Below are 24,370 nucleotides of genomic sequence, written 5' to 3' on the forward strand. Positions count from 1 at the left end.
ATCTGCCATTCAAGGTGGGCCTATACATCACATGTAGTGTTACATACCAATAACACGGCTAACCAGCACCAATAGGCGACACTTAGCTAACCACTTCCTCAGCTGGTGAATTAGCCCCAAATGAATGAACCAATGTGATATTATGTGAATTAAAGGAGTAAGGTTCTGCTCTCCTCATGTATGCAGAACACACACCTTCAAGACATAAATCACACACACCTCCACCCAGCCCCACCTCTCTCTCTCTCACACACACACACACCTTCAAGACATAAATCACACACACCTCCACCCAGCCCCACCTCTCTCTCTCTCACACACACACACACCTTCAAGACATAAATCACACACACCTCCACCCAGCCCCACCTCTCTCTCTCTCACACACACACACACCTTCAAGACATAAATCACACACACCTCCACCCAGCCCCACCTCTCTCTCTCTCACACACACACACACCTTCAAGACATAAATCACACACACCTCCACCCAGCCCCACCTCTCTCTCTCTCACACACACACACACCTTCAAGACATAAATCACACACACCTCCACCCAGCCCCACCTCTCTCTCTCTCACACACACACACACCTTCAAGACATAAATCACACACACCTCCACCCAGCCCCACCTCTCTCTCTCTCACACACACACACACACCTTCAAGACATAAATCACACACACCTCCACCCAGCCCCACCTCTCTCTCTCTCACACACACACACACCTTCAAGACATAAATCACACACACCTCCACCCAGCCCCACCTCTCTCTCTCTCACACACACACACACAAATGTATATGTGCAGTCCTACACGTAAACAAAACTGTGCCGTCAAAACTGAACGGAAAATCTCTCTTAAGGTGCTCTGTCACTTTCTTTCCCTCTCCACAAAACAAAATGAGACATCTCTCTCTCTCTATTCTGCCTCTATTTCTTCCCCTGGTCTCTGTTTCTCTCTATCCTGTGTCTCTCTCTCTCTCTGTCTCTCTCTCTCTGTCTCTCTCGCTCTCCTGTCTCTCTTGCTCTCCTGTCTCTCTCTCCTTCTGTCTCTCTCTCCTTCTGTCTCTCTCTCTCTCCTTCTGTCTCTGTCTCTCTCTCTTTCTCTCTCTCTCTCTCTCTCTCTCTTCCCCAGGTCTCTCTCCCCCCCAGGTCCCCCTCTCTCTCTTTCTTCCCCAGGTCTCTTTCTCTTTCTTCCCCAGGTCTCTCTCTTTCTCTTTCTTCCCCAGGTCTCTCTCTCTCTCTTCCCCAGGTCTCTCTCTCTCTCTTCCCCAGGTCTCTCTCTCTCTCTTCCCCAGGTCTCTCTCTCTCTCTCTCTTTCTTCCCCAGGTCTCTCTCTCTCTCTTTCTTCCCCAGGTCTCTCTCTCTCTCTCTTTCTTCCCCAGGTCTCTCTCTCTCTCTCTCTTTCTTCCCCAGGTCTCTCTCTCTTTCTTCCCCAGGTCTCTCTCTCTCTCTTTCTTCCCCAGGTCTCTCTCTCTTTCTTCCCCAGGTCTCTCTCTCTCTCTCTCTCTTTCTTCCCCAGGTCTCTCTCTCTATTTCTTCCCCAGGTCTCTCTCTGTCTCTCTTCCCCAGGTCTCTCTGTCTCTCTTCCCCAGGTCTCTCTCTCTCTCTTCCCCAGGTCTCTCTTTCTCTCTCTCTCTTCCCCATGTTTCTCTTTCTCTTTCTTCCCCAGGTCTCTCTCTCTCTCTCTCTCTCTCTTTCTTCCTCATGTCTCTCTCTCTCTCTCTCTCTCTCTCTCTCTCTCTCTCTCTCTCTCTCTTCCCCAGGTCTCTCTCTCTCTCTTCCCCAGGTCTCTCTCTCTCTCTTCCCCAGGTCTCTCTCTCTCTTTCTTTTTCTTCCCCAGGTCTCTCTCCCTCTCTCTTTCTTCCCCAGGTCTCTCTCTCTCTCTCTCTTCCCCAGGTCTCTCTCTCTCTCTCTCTCTTTCTTCCCCAGGTCTCTCTCTCTTTTTCTTCCCCAGGTATCTCTCTCTCTCTCTCTCTCTCGCTTTCTTCCCCAGGTCTCTGTTTCTGGGCCCAGTCAGCTGTGAGAGAAAGAATGGGGGGTTGTGGAGGGAGCCCTGAGCTCTAGCAGAGACAGGGGGAGCCAGCTGGCTGCATGCCCAGAGGAAGAGACCCCAAAGCTGGCCTCTCTGTGTGAGCTCTCCCCCTGGCCTCCACTGTTCCCATCTGCCTGAGAGAGCCCACTTCATCACACCGTATTACTGGATCACTGACTGATGAGCTAACAGATACACACAATGTACAGTATATGCAAGTATACACACACACACACACACAATGTACAGTACACACACACAATGTACAGTACACACACACACAATGTACAGTACACACACACACAATGTACAGTACACACACACACAATGTACAGTACACACACACACAATGTACAGTACACACACACACAATGTACAGTACACACACACACAATGTACAGTACACACACACAATGTACAGTACACACACAATGTACAGTACACACACACACACACACACACACACACACACACACAGGGTTTTTATTTGAGCCTTACGGAGTCTTCTGGAGGTCTGTGTATCTTGGGCCAGTCCACCGATGGCCCCTTCACCTGCAGAAACCTGTGGAACAGCTTCTTGAATCCATCAAAGTCCTTCATGGAGACCTGGAATACACAAGGAGTATACGTTACAACAACAACATGACTTGATTTACTACATGAGCCCCTGAAATGTGTCTTCAGCATATCCCATTTTCCCCAGTAGGCATACAAACAGACAGAGAGAGGCTGGGTTACTGGTTGTACCATACATACAGACGGAGAGAGGCTGGGTTACTGGTTGTACCATACATATAGACAGAGAGAGGCTGGGTTACTGGTTGTACCATACATACTGTATACAGAGAGAGGCTGGTTACTGGTTGTACCATACATACTGTATACAGAGAGAGGCTGGGTTACTGGTTGTACCATACATACTGTATACAGAGAGAGGCTGGGTTACTGGTTGTACCATACATACTGTAGACAGAGAGGCTGGGTTACTGGTTGTACCATACATATAGACAGAGAGAGGCTGGGTTACTGGTTGTACCATACATACATATAGACAGAGAGAGGCTGGGTTACTGGTTGTACCATACATACTGTATACAGAGAGAGGCTGGTTACTGGTTGTACCATACATACTGTATACAGAGAGAGGCTGGGTTACTGGTTGTACCATACATATAGACAGAGAGAGGCTGGGTTACTGGTTGTACCATACATATAGACAGAGAGAGGCTGGTTACTGGTTGTACCATACATACTGTATACAGAGAGAGGCTGGGTTACTGGTTGTACCATACATATAGACAGAGAGAGGCTGGGTTACTGGTTGTACCATACATACTGTAGACAGAGAGAGGCTGGGTTACTGGTTGTACCATACATACATATAGACAGAGAGGCTGGGTTACTGGTTGTACCATACATACTGTAGACAGAGAGGCTGGGTTACTGGTTGTACCATACATACATATAGACAGAGAGAGGCTGGGTTACTGGTTGTACCATACATACTGTATACAGAGAGAGGCTGGGTTACTGGTTGTACCATACATACTGTAGACAGAGAGAGGCTGGGTTACTGGTTGTACCATACATACTGTAGACAGAGAGAGGCTGGGTTACTGGTTGTACCATACATATAGACAGAGAGAGGCTGGGTTACTGGTTGTACCATACATACTGTATACAGAGAGAGGCTGGGTTACTGGTTGTACCATACATACTGTATACAGAGAGAGGCTGGGTTACTGGTTGTACCATACATACTGTATACAGAGAGAGGCTGGGTTACTGGTTGTACCATACATACATATAGACAGAGAGAGGCTGGGTTACTGGTTGTACCATACATACTGTATACAGAGAGAGGCTGGGTTACTGGTTGTACCATACATATAGACAGAGAGAGGCTGGGTTACTGGTTGTACCATACATACTGTAGACAGAGAGAGGCTGGGTTACTGGTTGTACCATACATACTGTAGACAGAGAGAGGCTGGGTTACTGGTTGTACCATACATATAGACAGAGAGAGGCTGGGTTACTGGTTGTACCATACATACTGTAGACAGAGAGAGGCTGGGTTACTGGTTGTACCATACATACTGTAGACAGAGAGAGGCTGGGTTACTGGTTGTACCATACATATAGACAGAGAGAGGCTGGGTTACTGGTTGTACCATACATACTGTATACAGAGAGAGGCTGGGTTACTGGTTGTACCATACATACTGTATACAGAGAGAGGCTGGGTTACTGGTTGTACCATACATATAGACAGAGAGAGGCTGGGTTACTGGTTGTACCATACAGTGTTCTACAACATCTCATATATTTTACAGTCCTCTATTAACCTGGTATTTACTCAAGAGATTGAATGTAAAATGGTGGTATTTACCCAGTAACTTCTGTTTTGTGTCTTTAGAGTTCAGTGAAACCATTAAGCATCACTGGGCACCAGTTACCAATAGCCTTGAATAATGAATGCTGCCAGATAACTCCTTGGTAAATACTAGGTACATTAATGTCTAATTAAACTGGACTATAAAATAAACACATTCCGTCTGAACATCTTGATACCACAGCATCAGACCTGGGTGCAATTAAAATGATAAATCATTTTCAACACTGTATCTGTGTTTGATTGAGCTTGCCTGTTGCAATGGAACCAATCAAAAAAGTCTCAAAAAACAAAACTCTGCCCACCTGTCACTCCAGGCAGACTAAAGCAAACACTCAAGATGTTTGAAAGATTTAAACCGAGTTCTGCATAGTATGGATGAAAAAGCATGCAAATATCATCTCAGAGGCGCAGGCTGAATGTTTTCATAGTTCATGGAATATGGTTGATTTATTGATGAGTAGATTTATAAACACATCGTCAAACTGCATTTCTGTTCAAAGCCAACCAATATCAACATGGTTTTCATGTGTTTTAACACCTCATTGATGTGAAATGCTTATGTGTGTGTGTGTGTGTGTGTGTGTGTGTGTGTGTGTGTGTGTGTGTGTGTGTGTGTGTGTGTGTGTGTGTGTGTGTGTGTGTTATAACTGCGTGTCTGTCTGTGAAATAAACGAAATAGTTGTAAAAGCCCTGTGTGTGTATTAAATAACTGTCACTGTAGTGTTTGGTGTGTGTGTGTGTGTGTGTGTGTGTGTGTGTGTGTGTGTGTGTGTGTGTGTGTGTGTGTGTGTGTGTGTGTGTGTGTGTGTGTGTGTGTGTGTGTGTGTGTACCTCCTTGTCGACCCCCGCGGCAGTGTCCAGTAGTTTCTCCAGCTCGGCGTGCATAGAGGTCTCCAGCTGCTGCCTCATCACCTCCTGAAACTGGGCCATCCCTCCGTTAGGCACACCCTTACTGAGACCTGAAACACAACGTCAACATCGTTAGATACACCAGGAAATACAGGGAGACACCTTAGACACTCAGACCTGGACCAGAACACCACAGGTCAACACCTTCTACTCTCTAAAATCACATGCCATATTTTAAATAAAGTGTTATTAGCAGCACCAGTAAGCAGATTTGGTTGATTTGGTGGTCTCAAACCAGTGAGCTTGCCACCATTCGTCATCAAGAATATGAGCTATATGGAGTTATTTACAATGAAAGAGGTGGCCATTTTGTTCCCTTGTCATATAATTGCAACAACAAAAAAATACATGTAAAACATAATTACAATCTGGTTAAATGTGGGTTCCGAGGCAAAGGGTGCGGATCCTGCAGGCCTCGTGGTTTAGAACCTGCTCTACTGGGATACTCTATAACGTATCCTGCAGGCCTCGTGGTTTAGAACCTGTTCTACTGGGATACTCTATAACGTATCCTGCAGGCCTCGTGGTTTAGAACCTGCTCTACTGGGATACTCTATAACGTATCCTGCAGGCCTCGTGGTTTAGAACCTGCTCTACTGGGATACTCTATAACGTATCCTGCAGGCCTCGTGGTTTAGAACCTGCTCTACTGGGATACTCTATAACGTATCCTGCAGGCCTCGTGGTTTAGAACCTGCTCTACTGGGATACTCTATAACGTATCCTGCAGGCCTCGTGGTTTAGAACCTGCTCTACTGGGATACTCTATAACGTATCCTGCAGGCCTCGTGGTTTAGAACCTGCTCTACTGGGATACTCTACGACGTATCCTGCAGGCCTCGTGGTTTAGAACCTGTTCTACTGGGATACTCTACGACGTATCCTGCAGGCCTCGTGGTTTAGAACCTGCTCTACTGGGATACTCTATAACGTATCCTGCAGGCCTCGTGGTTTAGAACCTGCTCTACTGGGATACTCTATAACGTATCCTGCAGGCCTCGTGGTTTAGAACCTGTTCTACTGGGATACTCTATAACGTATCCTGCAGGCCTCGTGGTTTAGAACCTGCTCTACTGGGATACTCTATAACGTATCCTGCAGGCCTCGTGGTTTAGAACCTGCTCTACTGGGATACTCTACAACGTATCCTGCAGGCCTCGTGGTTTAGAACCTGTTCTACTGGGATACTCTACAACGTATCCTGCAGGCCTCGTGGTTTAGAACCTGCTCTACTGGGATACTCTACAACGTATCCTGCAGGCCTCGTGGTTTAGAACCTGCTCTACTGGGATACTCTATAACGTATCCTGCAGGCCTCGTGGTTTAGAACCTGCTCTACTGGGATACTCTATAACGTATCCTGCAGGCCTCGTGGTTTAGAACCTGCTCTACTGGGATACTCTACGACGGATCCTGCAGGCCTCGTGGTTTAGAACCTGCTCTACTGGGATACTCTATAACGTATCCTGCAGGCCTCGTGGTTTAGAACCTGCTCTACTGGGATACTCTACGACGGATCCTGCAGGCCTCGTGGTTTAGAACCTGCTCTACTGGGATACTCTACGACGGATCCTGCAGGCCTCGTGGTTTAGAACCTGCTCTACTGGGATACTCTACAACTTTAATCAAGCCTGCTACTAGAATGTGCTTTGATTTGACTCCTGTCAGATTATGGAATGTTGTGCATTCCAAGAAGCTACCATATGTTTGATCTGCATGTTGTCATCCACTTTCATTCCCAACAATGTATGCTATACATGTCACTGAACAGCTGGCATGGACTAGTACCTGTTGTGAGTTCTGGGTCGTGTTCATTTGGCAACAAACTGAGAAAAAAGCTGTGAAACAGGGAGGGACTACCTGGACTTGTCCAATGAGAAAATGAGTGCACAGAGAAATCTGGCACATGAAACCCTCTCATTTTCCAGGGTGGGAAGCCTTCCTTAGAGAGAAGTAATCATAGAAGGTGTGCCGCTGCCGCAGCACGTGTGTGTGTGTGTGTGTGTGTGTGTGTGTGTGTGTGTGTGTGTGTGTGTGTGTGTGTGTGTGTGTGTGTGTGTGTGTGTGTGTGTGTGTGTGTGTGGATGAGAAATCTAATTTAACCACAAGCCATGGACAAACAGAGTGCTGTGCCTCGGCCAACAGTGAGATAGATGAAAGAGAAACTCAATCCCATTGCTTCCAAGCTAAATCCCATTGCTGTCAAGCTAAATCCCATTGCTGTCAAGCTAAATCCCATTGCTCCCAAGCTAAATCCCATTGCTCCCAAACTAAATCCCATTGCTCCCAAACTAAATCCCATTGCTCCCAAACTAAATCCCATTGCTCCCAAACTAAATCCCATTGCTCCCAAACTAAATCCCATTGCTCCCAAACTAAATCCCATTGCTCCCAAACTAAATCCCATTGCTCCCAAACTAAATCCCATTGCTCCCAAACTAAATCCCATTAACCCTTGTGTTTATATTTATTCACTTTAAGAGTGTTTCCCAAAGGCTGGGACAGGAAGTGTAGAGAGACTAGAGACACAATCCTGGGACAGGAGGTGTAGAGAGACTAGAGACACAATCCTGGAACAGGAAGTGTAGAGAGACTAGAGACACAATCCTGGGACAGGAAGTGTAGAGAGACTAGAGACACAATCCTGGGACAGGAAGTGTAGAGAGACTAGAGACACAATCCTGGGACAGGAAGTGTAGAGAGACTAGAGACACAATCCTGGGCAAGGAAGTGTAGAGAGACTAGAGACACAATCCTGGGACAGGAGGTGTAGAGAGACTAGAGACACAATCCTGGGACAGGTGTAGAGAGACTAGAGACACAATCCTGGGTTGCTTCTGTCCAGTCCTCCAGCCTTGTAGGTGATATCCTAGCTATTGTAAAACGTCTTGGACCAAGGCTAGTGATATCCTTATGTAGGCTATTGTAGCTGTGCCTCTAGCCCTGGAGTGGAATTTGGAATAAATAATTTACCCCACCAATTTCTATTCATTCTGATGGGTTGTGGCTACAGCATGGGGTTGTGATGATGATGATGGTCTCCCTATAACATGGGGTTGTAGGTGATGATGGTCTCCCTATAACATGGGGTTGTAGGTAATGATGGTCTCCCTATAACATGGGGTTGTAGGTAATGATGGTCTCCCTATAACATGGGGTTGTAGATGATGATGGTCTCTCTATAACATGGGGTTGTAGGTAATGATGGTCTCCCTATAACATGGGGTTGTAGGTGATGATGATGGTCTCCCTATAACATGGGGTTGTAGGTGATGGTCTCCCTATAACATGGGGTTGTAGGTAATGATGGTCTCTCTATAACATGGGGTTGTAGGTGATGATGGTCTCCCTATAACATGGGGTTGTAGGTGATGATGGTCTCTCTATAACATGGGGTTGTAGATGATGATGGTCTCCCTATAACATGGGGTTGTAGGTGATGATGGTCTCCCTATAACATGGGGTTGTAGATGATGATGGTCTCCCTATAACATGGGGTTGTAGGTGATGATGGTCTCCCTATAACATGGGGTTGTAGATGATGATGGTCTCCCTATAACATGGGGTTGTAGATGATGATGGTCTCCCTATAACATGGGGTTGTAGATGATGATGGTCTCCCTATAACATGGGGTTGTAGATGATGATGATGATGGTCTCTCTATAACATGGGGTTGTAGATGATGATGATGATGGTCTCCCTATAACATGGGGTTGTAGTTGATGGTCTCCCTATAACATGGGGTTGTGATGATGATGTGATGATGGTCTCCCTATAACATGGGGTTGTAGTTGATGGTCTCCCTATAACATGGGGTTGTGATGATGATGTGATGATGGTCTCCCTATAACATGGGGTTGTAGTTGATGGTCTCCCTATAACATGGGGTTGTAGGTGATGATGGTCTCCCTATAACATGGGGTTGTAGATCAATAGAAAGGTGGTTTTGCCTCCTGTTCACTTTCACTTGTTTCAGTCAATCACTTTAAGTTGGCATCCAAGCTTAGTTATTAAGGCCTAACCTACATGTTAATACCTCTATATTAAGTAGCTCCCTATGTGTTTTCTGGTACATGGCTCCAGCCACTGGTACACATGTCTAGTAGCTTCCCATCTCCCTATAACATATCTACGAGATTAGTAACAGCCTAGTCTAGTGCAACAATCATACAACAGCTCTATTCCATTACCAGGAAATAGACTTTGACCGGTGAGTTCCATTTTGAATAGGCTACATGTCAAAGCTGTGGTTTTGGGACATCTGACACTGTCATTTCTAATAAGCCATCACGAGGCAGTGGTTCCTATATGGTGTGAGTGACTGACAGGGAAATGTTTTAAATTGAACCTTTATTTAACTAGGCAAGTCAGTTAAGAACAAATTCTTATTTACAATGACGGCCTACACCGGCCAAACCCGGACGACCAAGAACCAAAATGAGTGAGTATATGGCAGGCTGGGGCTACCAAACTGCTGCCGCGATTGAACAACGGCAATGAGTAGCCCAACTAGAGGCTGAGGCTACCAAACTGCTGCTCTGATTGGACAACAACGGCAATGAGTAGCCCAACTAGAGGCTGAGGCTACCAAACTGCTGCCGCGATTGAACAACGGCAATGAGTAGCCCAACTAGAGGCTGAGGCTACCAAACTGCTGCTCTGATTGGACAACAACGGCAATGAGTAGCCCAACTAGAGGCCGGGGCTACCAAACTGCTGCTCTGATTGAACAACGGCAATGAGTAGCCCAACTAGAGGCTGAGGCTACCAAACTGCTGCTCTGATTGGACAACAACGGCAATGAGTAGCCCAACTAGAGGCTGAGGCTACCAAACTGCTGCTCTGATTGGACAACAACGGCAATTAGTAGCCCAACTAGAGGCTGAGGCTACCAAACTGCTGCTCTGATTGAACAACGGCAATGAGTAGCCCAACTAGAGGCTGGGGCTACCAAACTGCTGCTCTGATTGGACAACAACGGCAATGAGTAGCCCAACTAGAGGCTGAGGCTACCAAACTGCTGCTCTGATTGAACAACGACAATGAGTAGCCCAACTACTGTATTCTCAAATAACATAGGCTACTATTGTTATATTACTTTAATTATGTCAGAGGAGAAAGAACAGCTACCTCTGGTATGGAGGATTTAGTTGGGGTACCCATTCTTGACCTGTCACCGTGCAAGTTTGGAATTGGACATTACAGTAAGAAGTGGGAGCTAATTTGTTAGACACAGCCTGAGGTCCAATGGTACTCAGGTACCTTTCAAGTAATAGCAACATTCAACCAAGTAGCCTAAGCCAATTCATTGTTATTGAATTACATTGAATTCATGTGGGTAAAAACATATACAACAATGTGTACATTGTATTCCCAGAGGAGAGTACTTCAATGTATAACACTAGTTGGTATTTTAGACAGCGTCTCCAGACAACGTACAAGTAGAAGCTGTTAAACTTATTTTCGATACATTCATTGTGGTATTCATACTTCATCATTGTAGTAGGCTGCATCCACACAATCACTTACCTTCAAAATAACGTGCCATATTACAAAATGTTATAAAGGCTCAATAATCACAAATCACCTATGGAGGTCAAATGTTCTGTACAAATCCAATATCGGTATTTCCACTAGGTAGCCTACCAAGTCATCAAGGATATACAACTATAACTATATTGAAACGAAATGGGTCAAATAGTCCAATAAAATCTCAGACATATTCCGGGAAAAAAACGGTTATTTTTTTTTGTAAAACCTCCAAACGGTCATTCAGTCATTCATCTATATGGCCACCCCCGTGCAGAATGGACTGCTGAAGACATAACTTGCTAGAGCACTCCTCTCTCACAAATGAAATCCTTTTCGCAATTCCTCCACCGCCCGCACTTTCCAAAGCGTGACAACCCGACCTTTATTCCATCAATCGTTTATCTCACTTGACTTCAGCCTAATGAAACGCACCCCCCTGGCCGACTGTAGCCCAACTATTGGTATTTATGTAGGCTATATTTCACAAATACAATTAGCCTATGCCTTGTACGGGTTTCGGGTCTGCCCCTTTCCCAGGCAAATAAACCACGTCACATTTCCTCCCGGACTGTCTCTGGACCTTTTGGTGCTTTCAAGACAAATTGGAACTAAAAAATAATAAATAAAAAAAAGGCCAAATCATGACGTCAGTGATCTTCAAATCGGCAAGTCGCACCTCTACAAAGATGCCTTAGTTTCCGACTTGGAATTCCAAGTTGGATGACGGGTCAAAACGATTTTTTCCCCAGTAGGAGCTAGTTTCCTGAACGCACTGAAGGCGGAGATTTCCCAAGTTCCCAGTGGGTTTGAACGCGGCATTTGCTTCTACTAATATACTCCCTCTCTAGCTTTAGCCTCGCCCCCATGATATCTTATATATATATATATATATTAAATTAGCCTAGCGTAGACAATCAGATAGATACAGTAAATCAGTAACATATTAAAGCCAGCATAGACCAGGCCCACACGAATAACCGATCTATAGGCCTAGCCTTAAAATAAATGTAGCCTAGTGGTATATCGAATCGACTTGTTAGTTACATTCCCGAATGCAGAACGGTGGATGCGGAAATGATGGGGACAGGTTGTTACATTTTGTTCCACTGTATAGCATAGCCCACACATCAAACACGAATTATACATGATTGAAAAAATAACATTGCAACATTTCTAAACAAAATGACCAGATCAACTGGCTACTATTTCTATTCGTTTTCCAATACATTCAGAATATGCTATGACAATGTAGATAGCCTACCCAATAATAGGCCTACAAAGATCGAACCACTCGTAGTGCTATTGGGCTACTCTTGTAACTTCTCTTTTACTACGACAGTTATGATTATTGGCACCCAGCATGGTATTGGACAATTTAATTGAGCTAATAAATGCATTTCCTTACTGTTTGGCTTGTAGGATGTTGGCGACAGGAAAATCGTGCGATGGGCTTGTCCAAGTATGGACACAATCGCGGAGACCGGTGAAATTAGCGCAACTAATGTCCCTTTTGGAGTTTATTTACATTAAAATGACATGCAACACATTGTATTGAATATTGGGCAGGTATTTTAGTCATTAGTTCACACAAAAACACTATATTAGATTAATTTTATCAAAACGATATATATAAATGCCATTCTAAAACAAGGACCAATGAAAAGCTTGTATCCGAATGCTGTGGCCAATGAAAATGCAGTTTTTCACGACGTTCCTGAACCCCAAACACCAGAGTCACGACATTGATGCCACGTGAATGAACACCTTCATACATTACTAATGGGTTAATAGCTAGACCAGGGGTGGGCAACTCCAGTCCTCGAGGCCAGATTAGTGTCACACTTCCCCTCCCCCCCCAGCTAAAACACCTGACTCCAATAATCAACTAAATGATCATCTTCAGTTTAAAACGCAAATAAAGTTCAGTCAGCTGTGTTTTCTAGGGATGGGGGGGGAAAGTGACACCACTCCGCCGTTGCCCATCCCCGAACTAAGCCTACAGGTATTTGGGTTAGAAACCAGACTATTAATATGGAACATAAGTAAAAATATCAGTGACAGACTGCTTACTAACATGGTCAAGCAAAGGGGATTTTAAATAATGTTCTGATTGAACTGCAGTACATAAGACCTTACAACTAAAATGGAAGGAGCACTTTTTTTTTCTACTACAGGTGACAAAGCAATGCAAGTCAGGGAAAATCTGATGTAGGGCATTCTGGGTGTAAACTATTGTAACGACCATCGACTGTGCCGGAAAAGCATGTTCACGCGGCAGAGTCGATTTCCGCGCTTATAAACCCAGGGTCGTTACACTATAATTGAACATTTATGAATCACTCCCTCCGGCTAATCTTAATATTTGTTTTTCTAAATGCAGTGTTGAAAGGAGAGCTGGCAAGCTAGCACGTCATACTGTGGCGAGCTACACTATTCACAGGACTAATAAAATGTCGATTTGTGCAGAAATTGAAATGTACTCAATCAGTTGAGGATACATTTTTTATTGTTTCGTCAGGAGTGTGAGAGTCCAGGGAGATATTATCCAGAGGTTTAAAACAATTAACCATCTGATACATTTTACTATCCTGGGTTTTACAGATTAGAATGTGCTGCCCCCTAGTGGCAGGACTATGCCATAACCACCTGCTACTGTTATAAATAGTAGTGTTAAATCTGGTGATCACATTCAGATAGTCAAATATTAAATGGGAAAATGCCAAATAGTAAAAAAAAAAAAAAATGAAGTTAAATCATTTAACCAAGTTGTTTCACAAAAATATTAAGTTAAATCTAGAAACACAATAAGGACTATACATTGTTTGCTGATTTTATTGTTCTGACTGAGCAACAATTAACCGTTGAACAATGATCGTCATAGTAACTACAAGTGCATCAACTACCCATAACAATTCTCCATTCCATGGTAAGCATGGTAACCATCCAAAAAGGGATAACCTGTTCAGAAGTGTGTAACATTAATGTTTGACACAGAGCTGCAGCAGTGAGTATCATGCCATGTTCATGTGCCATCAGAATGACCAGAAACTCAGGTCAAAAAAAAAAGAAATGCTGTAAAACATATAAAGTTAAACCGTTCATATGGAACTTCCAAGTTGGATATTCCAGAGTTTCCTAAGTTCCGAGTAGCACGTGAATGCGGCATCACAGACGTGAGTCTGGAGGTGTGGGTTCTGCGTCCAAGTGCTGTTGCCGGGTTGGTTGCCGTGGCTGGGAGCGTAGTCAAGCGCTGAGGAAGGTGACAGCGGTGTCCCTCTCCTCCACCAGCTCAGCTGCAGTGGCGTCCATCTTGCCTCGGGAGAAGTCATTGATGGCCAACCCATCCACAATCTTCCACTGCTTGTCCTGAGGATAACAAAGACAGGAGAACAATGTATATTGAATAATAGGCCAAAGTGATTAACTTCCCACTGCAATAGGTAGTTGGTCGTAGACTAGAGCACCAGTTTATAGTCAATAATAGCAGAGCTCTCTGGTTAAGTGGTGATGACAGCTGACCATACAGCACAATTCTGATATTTTGCCCAATTATTGGTCTTTTGACCAATCAGAAAAGATCTTTCGCCAATAATTGGGCAAAAGATCAGAATTGTACTGCCTGTGTAAACGCAGCCTTAGTATGGAGGAGTGTAGAGAGCAGAGTGATCTGTCTCACCTTGATGTGAACAGGGAATGAGTAGATGAGGTCTTCAGCGACACCATAGGAGTTACTGCTGGAGTAGACACCCATGGAGACAAACTCTCCCTGCAAATACAAGACAGGTCAGGGCTGTGTTCAGGAACCATTAACCCAAAGACAGGCTGCACCACACTGTGTTCAAGAACCATTAACACAAAGACAGGCTGCACCACACTGTGTTCAGGAACCACTAACACAAGACAGAGGTTAGGGCTGCGTTCAGGAACCATTAACACACAGACAGGCTGCACCACACTGTGTTCAGGAACCATTAACACAAAGACAGGCTGCACCACACTGTGTTCAGGAACCATTAACATAAAGACAGGCTGCCCCACACTGTGTTCAGGAACCATTAACACAAAGACAGGCTGCACTACGCTGTGTTCAGGAACCATTAACACAAAGACAGGCTGCACCACACTGTGTTCAGGAACCATTAACACAAAGACAGGCTGCACTACGCTGTGTTCAGGAACCATTAACACAAAGACAGGCTGCACTACGCTGTGTTCAGGAACCATTAACACAAAGACAGGCTGCACCACACTGTGTTCAAGAACCATTAACACAAAGACAGGCTGCACCACACTGTGTTCAGGAACCACTAACACAAGACAGAGGTTAGGGCTGCGTTCAGGAACCATTAACACAAAGACAGGCTGCACCACACTGTGTTCAAGAACCATTAACACAAAGACAGGCTGCACCACACTGTGTTCAGGAACCATTAACACAAAGACAGGCTGCACCACACTGTTCAAGAACCATTAACACAAAGACAGGCTGCACTACGCTGTGTTCAGGAACCATTAACACAAAGACAGGTTGCACCACACTGCGTTCAGGAACCATTAACACAAAGACAGGTTGCACCACACTGCGTTCAGGAACCATTAACACAAGACAGAGGTTAGGGCTGCGTTCAGGAACCATTAACACAAAGACAGGCTGCACCACGCTGTGTTCAGGAACCATTAACACAAAGACAGGCTGCACCACACTGTGTTCAGGAACCATTAACATAAAGACAGGCTGCCCCACACTGTGTTCAGGAACCATTAACACAAAGACAGGCTGCACTACGCTGTGTTCAGGAACCATTAACACAAAGACAGGCTGCACCACACTGTGTTCAGGAACCATTAACACAAAGACAGGTTGCACCACACTGTGTCCAGGAACCATTAACCCAAAGACAGGCTGCACCACACTGTGTCCAGGAACCATTAACACAAGACAGAGGTTAGGGCTGCGTTCAGGAACCATTAACACAAAGACAGGCTGCACCACGATTCTCCACCCTCTTCCCAAAGTGTGCAACTAAACACATCTCATAAACGTAACAATGGCCTCTAGCCAAATATTATACCAATTCATTACTTTTTAATCCATGACTGTCTGGAATTGTGGGAGTGCACACTCTGGGAGAAGGGTGGAGAATTGGGACGCATCCATACTTTAAATAGTAGAGTGCACTATAGATTAGGAGTTAATGAAACATAGCCTTAATGGTTACGATGTAGATTTGGGTAGGGTAAACTAATCCTAACTCTATCGTAAAGCCACAGAATTGTCCCATAGGACCCCTCTTAGCTGACCTCAGGAGTGCCTGACCAGATGTCCCTCATGTGGTCACAGATCGCCTTGGCTGCAGACATGGCACTGGACAGCTTCCTGGCCGCGATAACCGCAGCCCCCCTCTGCTGCACTGTCTGAGAGGGGAAGAGGGGGAGGAAGAGAGATGCCTTAGAAAATGTCTCATCATCCTTACTCCAGTAGTCTTCTTCAGCTGTCTCAATTCATCTTCCCAGGATTCCTCTCCCCTTATCAAAACACATGGAGAAGGTCAGAGGTTACTTTCCCTTGGACCACCTCTAATGGGGGGGAGGGGGGGGGGTTAAAGTTAAATCACATAGCCAGATAATGTGTTTCACAGTAGAGTAAACTCACAGAAATGAAGGACCCTTTGAGCCAGTCATCGTCCTTAACAGCGGCGAAGCAGGCCAGGTCGCTGCCCGCCATGTTGACCTTGGAGTAGCAAAACAATTATAATCACATGTTAAATATTACCATATAATATTCACTAATGCCTTGCAGTGGTATAATAATACTTCATTTCATAACATTGTGATAAATAATATTACCTTGCAGTGGTGGACGTCTGGGTACTGGGTGGACGAGTGGTTGCCCCAGATGATCACGTTCTTCACTTGGGTGGCTGGCACGCCGCAGCGCATCGCAACCTGGGGGAGGGAGGCAAGAGAGCTGTGTAAGGATGATATTACCATCAAGATAATCCACACCCATTTTATCTGTCCCCAATGAAACTTAAAAACACCCACTACAGTTCAAGTACAGACAGACTCAGTCATCATGAGGGATTGAAGTAACAATATTAATTCAGGGGGTTCAAGGGAACAAAACCACTTCACACACAGGTACCTGAGAGCGGGCCCGGTTGTGGTCCAGACGGGTAAGGCAGGAGAAGTTCTCTTTGGGGATGGACGGGGCAGACTTGGCTGCGATCAGACAGTTGGTGTTGGCTGGGTTACCTACCACCAGGACCTGACCGAGACAATGGAGAGACAATGTTAGAAAACACTCAGCACAGTCGTACACCACACAGAGAGCAAGACGGAGAACCCCATGGTGTTGGGGAGAACCTCCCCTTTCCACAGTGGGGTCACATTAGTTTTAACCCAAACGGCTCTGACACTACAAACAGAAGCAGGTACAGACGAGTCCCGTCAGGCTTGTAGAACAGACCACCGTCATGTTCCTGCCAGTCTCATCGGAGAGTTTCCAAACAGTTTGGACGCTACAGCCGTTTGTGAGAAGACTGATTTTCAGAGTGTCTCACGGTCTGGCGAACATGACTGTAGAAGAGTGATTTTCAGAGTGTCTCACGGTCTGACGAACATGACTGTAGATGTAGAAGTGTGATTTTCAGTGTCTCACGGTCTGACGAACATGACTGTAGATGTAGAAGAGTGATGTTCAGAGTGTCTCACGGTCTGACGAACAGGACTGTAGATGTAGAAGAGTGATTCAGAGTGTCTCACGGTCTGACGAACATGACTGTAGATGTAGAAGAGTGATGTTCAGAGTGTCTCACGGTCTGACGAGCAGGACTGTAGATGTAGAAGAGTGATGTTCAGAGTGTCTCACGGTCTGACGAACAGGACTGTAGATGTAGAAGAGTGATTCAGAGTGTCTCACGGTCTGACGAACAGGACTGTAGATGTAGAAGAGTGATTCAGAGTGTCTCACGGTCTGACGAACAGGACTGTAGATGTAGAAGAGTGCCATAGGCGGATTGAGATGCACCGCACATTTTAACTTCACAGCAGAGTGATGAGACGTTGAAGGCAACGTGAGACTAAGAGGGCATATATACATTGTACATATTGTAATGAATGTAACAAAATGTACATAGTCATAGTTTGCACTTTTAGTCCAACTTAAATGTTTGATCCATTATCAATGAAATATAGCCATGTATTGCATTGTCTATGGTCACCATGTAGTAAAAAATATTTATTTAAAATTTACTTGAAACTGGAGCCACCTGTGAGTAGAGGGAAAATTCCAAAGCCTCGCTGCCTGACGTGCAAGGTTGAAGACGCCCTGCTAGACAGACAGGCAGCGTGCAAGGTTGAAGACGCCCTGCTAGACAGACAGACAGGCAGCGTGCAAGGTTGAAGACGCCCTGCTAGACAGACAGGCAGCGTGCAAGGTTGAAGACGCCCTGCTAGACAGACAGGCAGCGTGCAAGGTTGGAGACGCCCTGCTAGACAGACAGACAGCGTGCAAGGTTGAAGACGCCCTGCTAGACAGACAGGCAGCGTGCAAGGTTGAAGACGCCCTGCTAGACAGACAGGCAGCGTGCAAGGTTGAAGACGCCCTGCTAGACAGACAGGCAGCGTGCAAGGTTGGAGACGTTCTATCATGGCAGCTTCAGCCTTGCACGCTGCCTGAAAACATGGTAAGTTTTTGCAACAAGGTCACTTGGGGAAGAAATGACAAGGGTGCAGGACAAGTGCCAGCACACACAAGCAGTCACAGTCTGACAGACACTGATCTAGCAACAGGTGTTGGACTGAGGCCAACATGCCTCCTCACAACACCCCCACAGTTCCACTGGCACTAGTCAGGACATTCCAGTCCTTGGAGTTCCTATTCTCTACTATTAAAATGACTCATTATAATTCTCTAGTTTCCACCATATTCCTCACACCAGTCCATTTATTTTGTAAATCCATGAAGGTGAATGTCCAAGTGCACACTTGGGGGGCAGCAGAGAATCAGAATGTCTCCCTTGACTCCTGGGATGGAACCCAGCCAGGGTGGATATAACGTGAGGCTTCTAGACCGACTCCTGGGATGGAACCCAGCCAGTGTGGACACAACGTGAGGCTTCTAGACCGACTCCTGGGATGGAACCCAGCCAGTGTGGACACAACGTGAGGCTTCTAGACCGACTCCTGGGATGGAACCCAGCCAGGGTGGACACAACGTGAGGCTTCTAGACCGACTCCTGGGATGGAACCCAGCCAGGGTGGACACAACGTGAGGCTTCTAGACCGACTCCTGGGATGGAACCCAGCCAGGGTGGACACAACGTGAGGCTTCTAGACCGACTCCTGGGATGGAACCCAGCCAGGGTGGACACAACGTGAGGCTTCTAGACCGACTCCTGGGATGGAACCCAGCCAGGGTGGACACAACGTGAGGCTTCTAGACCGACTCCTGGGATGGAACCCTGCCAGGGTGGATACAACGTGAGGCTTCTAGACCGACTCCTGGGATGGAACCCAGCCAGGGTGGATACAACGTGAGGCTTCTAGACCGACTCCTGGGATGGAACCCAGCCAGGGTGGATACAACGTGAGGCTTCTAGACCGACTCCTAGGATGGAACCCAGCCGTGGTGGATACAAGGTGAGGCTTCTAGACCGACTCCTAGGATGGAACCCAGCCAGGGTGGACACAACGTGAGGCTTCTAGACCGACTCCTGGGATGGAACCCAGCCAGGGTGGACACAACGTGAGGCTTCTAGACCGACTCCTGGGATGGAACCCAGCCAGGGTGGATACAACGTGAGGCTTCTAGACCGACTCCTGGGATGGAACCCAGCCGTGGTGGATACAAGGTGAGGCTTCTAGACCGACTCCTGGGATGGAACCCAGCCGTGGTGGATACAACGTGAGGCTTCTAGACCGACTCCTAGGATGGAACCCAGCCAGGGTGGACACAACGTGAGGCTTCTAGACCGACTCCTGGGATGGAACCTAGATTTTTTAATCAAAACACACGCTCACAAAACAAACCCACAAACAATGCGTGCACACCAATGGCATTCCAGGCCAGTCTTTCCATAGGAATTAAGAGCCCAACACGTGGTGAACTGAATTTCAACAGCTCTGAGGTGCAGTATCACGATTCCTCTCCATGTCTAAGGACACATGGCTTACACTATACCACAAACACAGGGTACCTGCTAGTGTTGACAGACAGCGAAGTCTGCATAGACATTTAGGGACACATTGACAGTCACCGGACACAGACGACAAACCCTGTCTGTTGGGCTCTGTCTATCATCTCACCTTGACAGTTTTCTTGGCGTACTTCTCCAGCGCGGCCCCCTGGCTCTTGAAGATGGCCACGTTAGCCTTGAGCAGATCCTTCCTCTCCATACCCTCTCTCCTGGGCATGGAGCCCACCAGGATGGCAGCGTCCAGGTCCTTAAAGGCAACCTCCTCCTTGTCCGTGGGGATGACCTCTGAAAACAGATGGAATAAACAGGGGCTTGTTCAGTCGGTATCAAATAGTCAGAAACAAGCGTGAAAAGGGAGGGACTATCTGGACGTGTCCTATAAGACACTTGTAGGTTTCTTTCCTTGTCTGTGGGAATGACCTCTAGACAAAGCAAATATACAACAGGATACAGGACTGACAAACAGAAGGAAAAAGTAGTCTTTATTATCCAGTTTTAATTGTTAAAGGTCTTACTACAGTGTTGTCTAATTAATCTCTACAGGCTCGGTGGGTCCCCCACAGGACGGTTGAGCGAACATTGGCTAATGTGATTAGCCTGAGGTTGTAAGTAACACGAACATTTCCCAGGACAGACATATCTGATAGTCAGAAAGCTTAAATTCTTGTTAATCTAATTGCACTGTCCAATTTACAGTAGCTATTACAGTGAAATACCATGCTGTTGTTTGAGGAGAGTGCACAGTTATGAACTTGAAAATGTATTAATAAACCAAATTAGACACATTTGGGCAGTCTTGATACTAAATATTTTAACAGATCATTGGATCAGTCCAAAACTTCACACATACACTGCTGCCATCTAGTTGCCAAAATCTAAATTGCACCTGGGCTGGAATAATACATTACGGCCTTTCTCTTTCAAAGACGGTACAAAAACAGAACGTTTTTTCTTTGTATCATCTTTTACCATTCTAATGCGTTATATTCTCCTACATTACTTTCACATTTCCACAAACTTCAAAGTGTTTCCTTTCAAATGGCATCAAGAACATGCATATCCTTGCTTCAGGGCCTGAGCTACAGGCAGTTAGTTAGATTTGGGTATGTCATTTTAGGAGAAAAAAGGGGAATATAATTATGATCCAGGACAGCAGGAAGCTGTTAAGGAGTGCTTTATTAGGATAAATAGTTGAAGCGCAATGTTTTGGACATGATCGCTCTTGACAATAAAAGTGGCCTCTATGGAGAAACAAAGGCTTGCATTTGTTTTCCCATCACGTTCTGTACATTGTCTCAGTGTGTACATTGTCCCAGTCTCAATTCCCATCTTGTCCCAACACCTTATATTCAGATCAGCTCAGTCACACCATTTTTGCTGTTAAGGTTAGTTTTAGCAAACCCTGTATTGATCCCTTTGTTCTGCTACTGTTGTCTGTGGGACAGACTGTTGCCAGTTAACTGTTTTAAAGGGATACTGCGAGATTCTGGCAATTCTGAAAATCCCACCGATCTGGCAAACACCTTAAAAATATTTGAAAGAATTTAAATAGTGCTTGAACCCAGATCTGGTTGGGACACAGGGTCACCACACGATAGACACCCCCCACCCCACATTGGAAATTGTCTTTGCAACACACCATACACAGAGAGAACATTGTCTTTGCAGCACTGAGCGTTAATACTGGGGCCTCACAGCCGAGACGAGAACAAAGCAAGGACACCACCACTGACAACAGAAAAATACCAGTCACAATGGAGATGGAGATACTACTGGTGCCTCACAACTAAAGCAAAGCCATGTCGATCCAGTGAGTGTTGTCTGCCCCATGGTTTACCTCTGAGGAGTGGGAGGGCACAGTCCTGCAGCTCCATGACCACTCCATCCAGGACTGGCAACATGGGGGTGATGTCCAGCAAGATCAGGGTGATTGGCTGAGAGGAGAGACCATGAAATGACAGGAGTAGATAAATGAGTAGGATCTATTGATCTTTCCATTGACTTACAGGCTGGTAGATTGCTAACTGAACAGATGTGTACGGTTCATATGATTACTACATTGACAACACTGCTTGTTATGACTGCTTGAAGGGACAGTGTTAGGCCTATGCTACCTACCGGTAGGCTGTACCCTAGTGGTTCTATTTCAGGCAATTCTAGAACACTAAAGCCTTGAGTGAAGCTTCTGCAGGTTGTGTGACTGAAGGGGTAGTGTGTGATGCTGCATGTTGCCCATCAGTCAGGATTTTTTTATTTACCTGACACGATAGACACATGGCACCCTATTCCCTATATTGTGCACTCATTTTGACCAGGGAAAATAGGTTAAGTAGTGGACTATACAGGGAATAGGGTGTAATTTCAGACACTAGACAACCCCTAACAGGATCAGCTGGGATGTTACGTAATGCAAGTCAAGCCAAAGCTTTTTCCTTCTCTCTACCTGATCTTTGCCGAACACATCTCCCTTGGCGATGCCAAACAACAAGGAGTAGGCAATCTGGCCAGCAGCGCCAGTCACCAGAACACGAACAGGTTCAGCAGACTGCAACAGAAACACAGATCACAGTCCTATTCATTAGGGCACATTACACTAGTTATTTAGACATTTATCCAGAGTGAATTAGCCTAAACACTGAAGTAAAATGTTTCACAATGGAACACAAATTTGTATTTATTTTGACAAGTTCAGGTAATAAGTCCACGTTTCAGTTCATTTTCTTCCTTTTGTTGCCAAATGAACAACCAAACACTGACAAATGTTTTGTCACTGCAATTTCAGAGGCACATTTTAAAATATTGGAGGTAAACTTGCCCCAAGCCATGCGTTACTTGGGACGGTTTGAAGAAATTATCCAGCTAGGCAAAACATTTCGGGAAGTTTTACAGTAATATCAATGTTTTGTACTATCAGTCAAACAGTCAAGTAGAAATGAGGTGTACATGAAATGAGGTGAGTGGGATACGTTTGAGGAATCGACTAAGAGTTCACTCGTAAAGTGGCATTCAGTGACACTACTCGAGAGAACTGTACTAGAATTGTAGCTCGTCTCCAACAATGGTATTCCAAATAAGATCCGTGACCGGACAATGTCGGAGTGGGGATTTATTAACTCACGAGGTAAGCCACGGTGAATTTAAAAATAGAACACACCCCTCGAGCCATCTGAGACGATATATTTATAGCTACTGTAGAAAACTTTCACCATTCATTCAACCTTTTCCCTTTCACACAAACGTAGAGTCCAAAAACAAGCAATTTTGCTGGGGAGAAAGTCGCATGCAATAATTAGACAACTTACATAGATAACGTTAGGCCAAATTAACACATTCTGCCAATTTGACCTTTTCAAATAAAATTACACACGTGTATACTACACAGCTGTCGAAACAACATTATACTAGAACCTGCCAAATTGACTGGCACATTGCCAACAAGGAATTAGATTGTATTCCTTCCAACGTGTCTTTAAACATCATAACAAGAATCACAAGCAAAATAGTTTTACATTTAAAAAAAAAATTGATACAAAAGTTGGTTACCGGTAGCTAACTAGGTACTGTATAAATTAGGTCAACTACTTACAGAAACAAGCATTGGTTGCTGGCAACAAGCGAACGAAATGTCACCTCGCTGTCAGCGTACTACTAACGTTATAGCAGGTGTGTGCATTCATCATTTTAGTAACGCTAAAGTTCCGTAAACAAAGTTAATACAACTTTTTGTTTGTTACTTACCATCTTTGTATGGTAACTTGGACTATTCTCCCACTGTTCTTGCAACAAGAGGTCACCCCTATTTCTTGAAATCAGAGTGGTCACGAGGTGGCCAGTAAATAATTTATAGGCATGCGCCGCAAAGCTGGTGGCTCTCGGGAAATGTAGTCGGAAATCCTTCAGCCAAAGACAGTAGTACCAAATATTTGTATAACTAACTCTCATTGTTCTATCTGTGATAGTACCAAAGACAGTACAGTACGCTGGGTTAGTTATACACATCTTTGACAGTACAGTATGCTACAGCTGTGTACGTTGACCTTTTTAAAGTCAATGAGGTTGACAGGGGAATAAATAACTACTTTACCCATGGTTCAGTACTAACATTTAAATTCACCTTTTATTTACTAATTACAAAAAGTCCCAAACTGTCTCTTGCATTTGTATTTGATTGATTTATTCCGTTAAAATAAGGATACTTTAACTTCTGTTGTAAAGCTATCATTTTTATGTATATTTTAATGGAGCTCCGATGCTAGCCACAGGTGTCGGAGCAAGTGATGCAAAATT

The 24,370-nt window shown here is 45.2% G+C and overlaps 2 protein-coding genes across 8 annotated transcripts in view; both read right to left on the bottom strand.

Annotated features, from left to right (window-relative positions):
* LOC129864879 (UTP--glucose-1-phosphate uridylyltransferase-like) overlaps nucleotides 1-12,550 on the bottom strand; it is a 63,200-nt gene extending 50,650 nt beyond the window's left edge. For 6 of the 7 annotated variants that reach the window (XR_008761281.1, XR_008761280.1, XR_008761279.1 and 3 more), the window contains exons 1-3: nucleotides 10,881-11,633; nucleotides 5,273-5,400; nucleotides 2,542-2,649 (exon numbers count right to left, since the gene is read on the bottom strand). Coding sequence is in view for 2 of the 7 variants with exons in the window: in XM_055937180.1 (XP_055793155.1) it covers nucleotides 2,542-2,649; nucleotides 5,273-5,400; nucleotides 10,881-10,899 (255 nt within the window). In the remaining 5 variants the exon portion in view is untranslated. Of the gene's footprint in view, nucleotides 1-2,541; nucleotides 2,650-5,272; nucleotides 5,401-10,880; nucleotides 11,634-12,288 lie in introns of those variants that run through there. The other variant, XM_055937209.1, reaches the window with a different exon arrangement.
* Nucleotides 12,551-13,371: 821 nt separating this feature from the next.
* On the bottom strand, nucleotides 13,372-24,040 carry LOC129864903 (malate dehydrogenase, cytoplasmic-like). Its single transcript, XM_055937219.1, has 10 exons — nucleotides 23,822-24,040; nucleotides 22,527-22,628; nucleotides 21,921-22,017; nucleotides 20,193-20,368; nucleotides 17,029-17,151; nucleotides 16,731-16,829; nucleotides 16,537-16,614; nucleotides 16,185-16,298; nucleotides 14,560-14,649; nucleotides 13,372-14,249 (listed from the first exon to the last, which is right to left on the bottom strand). The coding sequence occupies exons 1-10, from the start codon at nucleotides 24,023-24,025 to the stop codon at nucleotides 14,127-14,129; spliced, it is 1,206 nt and encodes a 401-aa protein (XP_055793194.1). The 5' UTR covers nucleotides 24,026-24,040; the 3' UTR covers nucleotides 13,372-14,126.
* Nucleotides 24,041-24,370: the final 330 nt, after the last annotated feature.

The sequence above is a fragment of the Salvelinus fontinalis genome, chromosome 1 (assembly GCF_029448725.1).
Source record: "Salvelinus fontinalis isolate EN_2023a chromosome 1, ASM2944872v1, whole genome shotgun sequence".
NCBI classification, from domain to species: domain Eukaryota; kingdom Metazoa; phylum Chordata; class Actinopteri; order Salmoniformes; family Salmonidae; genus Salvelinus; species Salvelinus fontinalis.

Bases quoted from the DNA above. Each gene is read 5' to 3' on its own strand.
- LOC129864903 (XM_055937219.1), bottom strand. From the start codon at position 24,025: ATGAGAGTTAGTTATACAAATATTTGGTACTACTGTCTTTGGCTGAAG. The intron at 16,299-16,536 runs GTGAGTTTACTC...TTCCCCTCTCAG, and splicing joins TCAAAGGGTCCTTCATTTCT to ACAGTGCAGCAGAGGGGGGC. The intron at 14,250-14,559 runs GTGAGACAGATC...TGTTATCCTCAG, and splicing joins CATTCCCTGTTCACATCAAG to GACAAGCAGTGGAAGATTGT.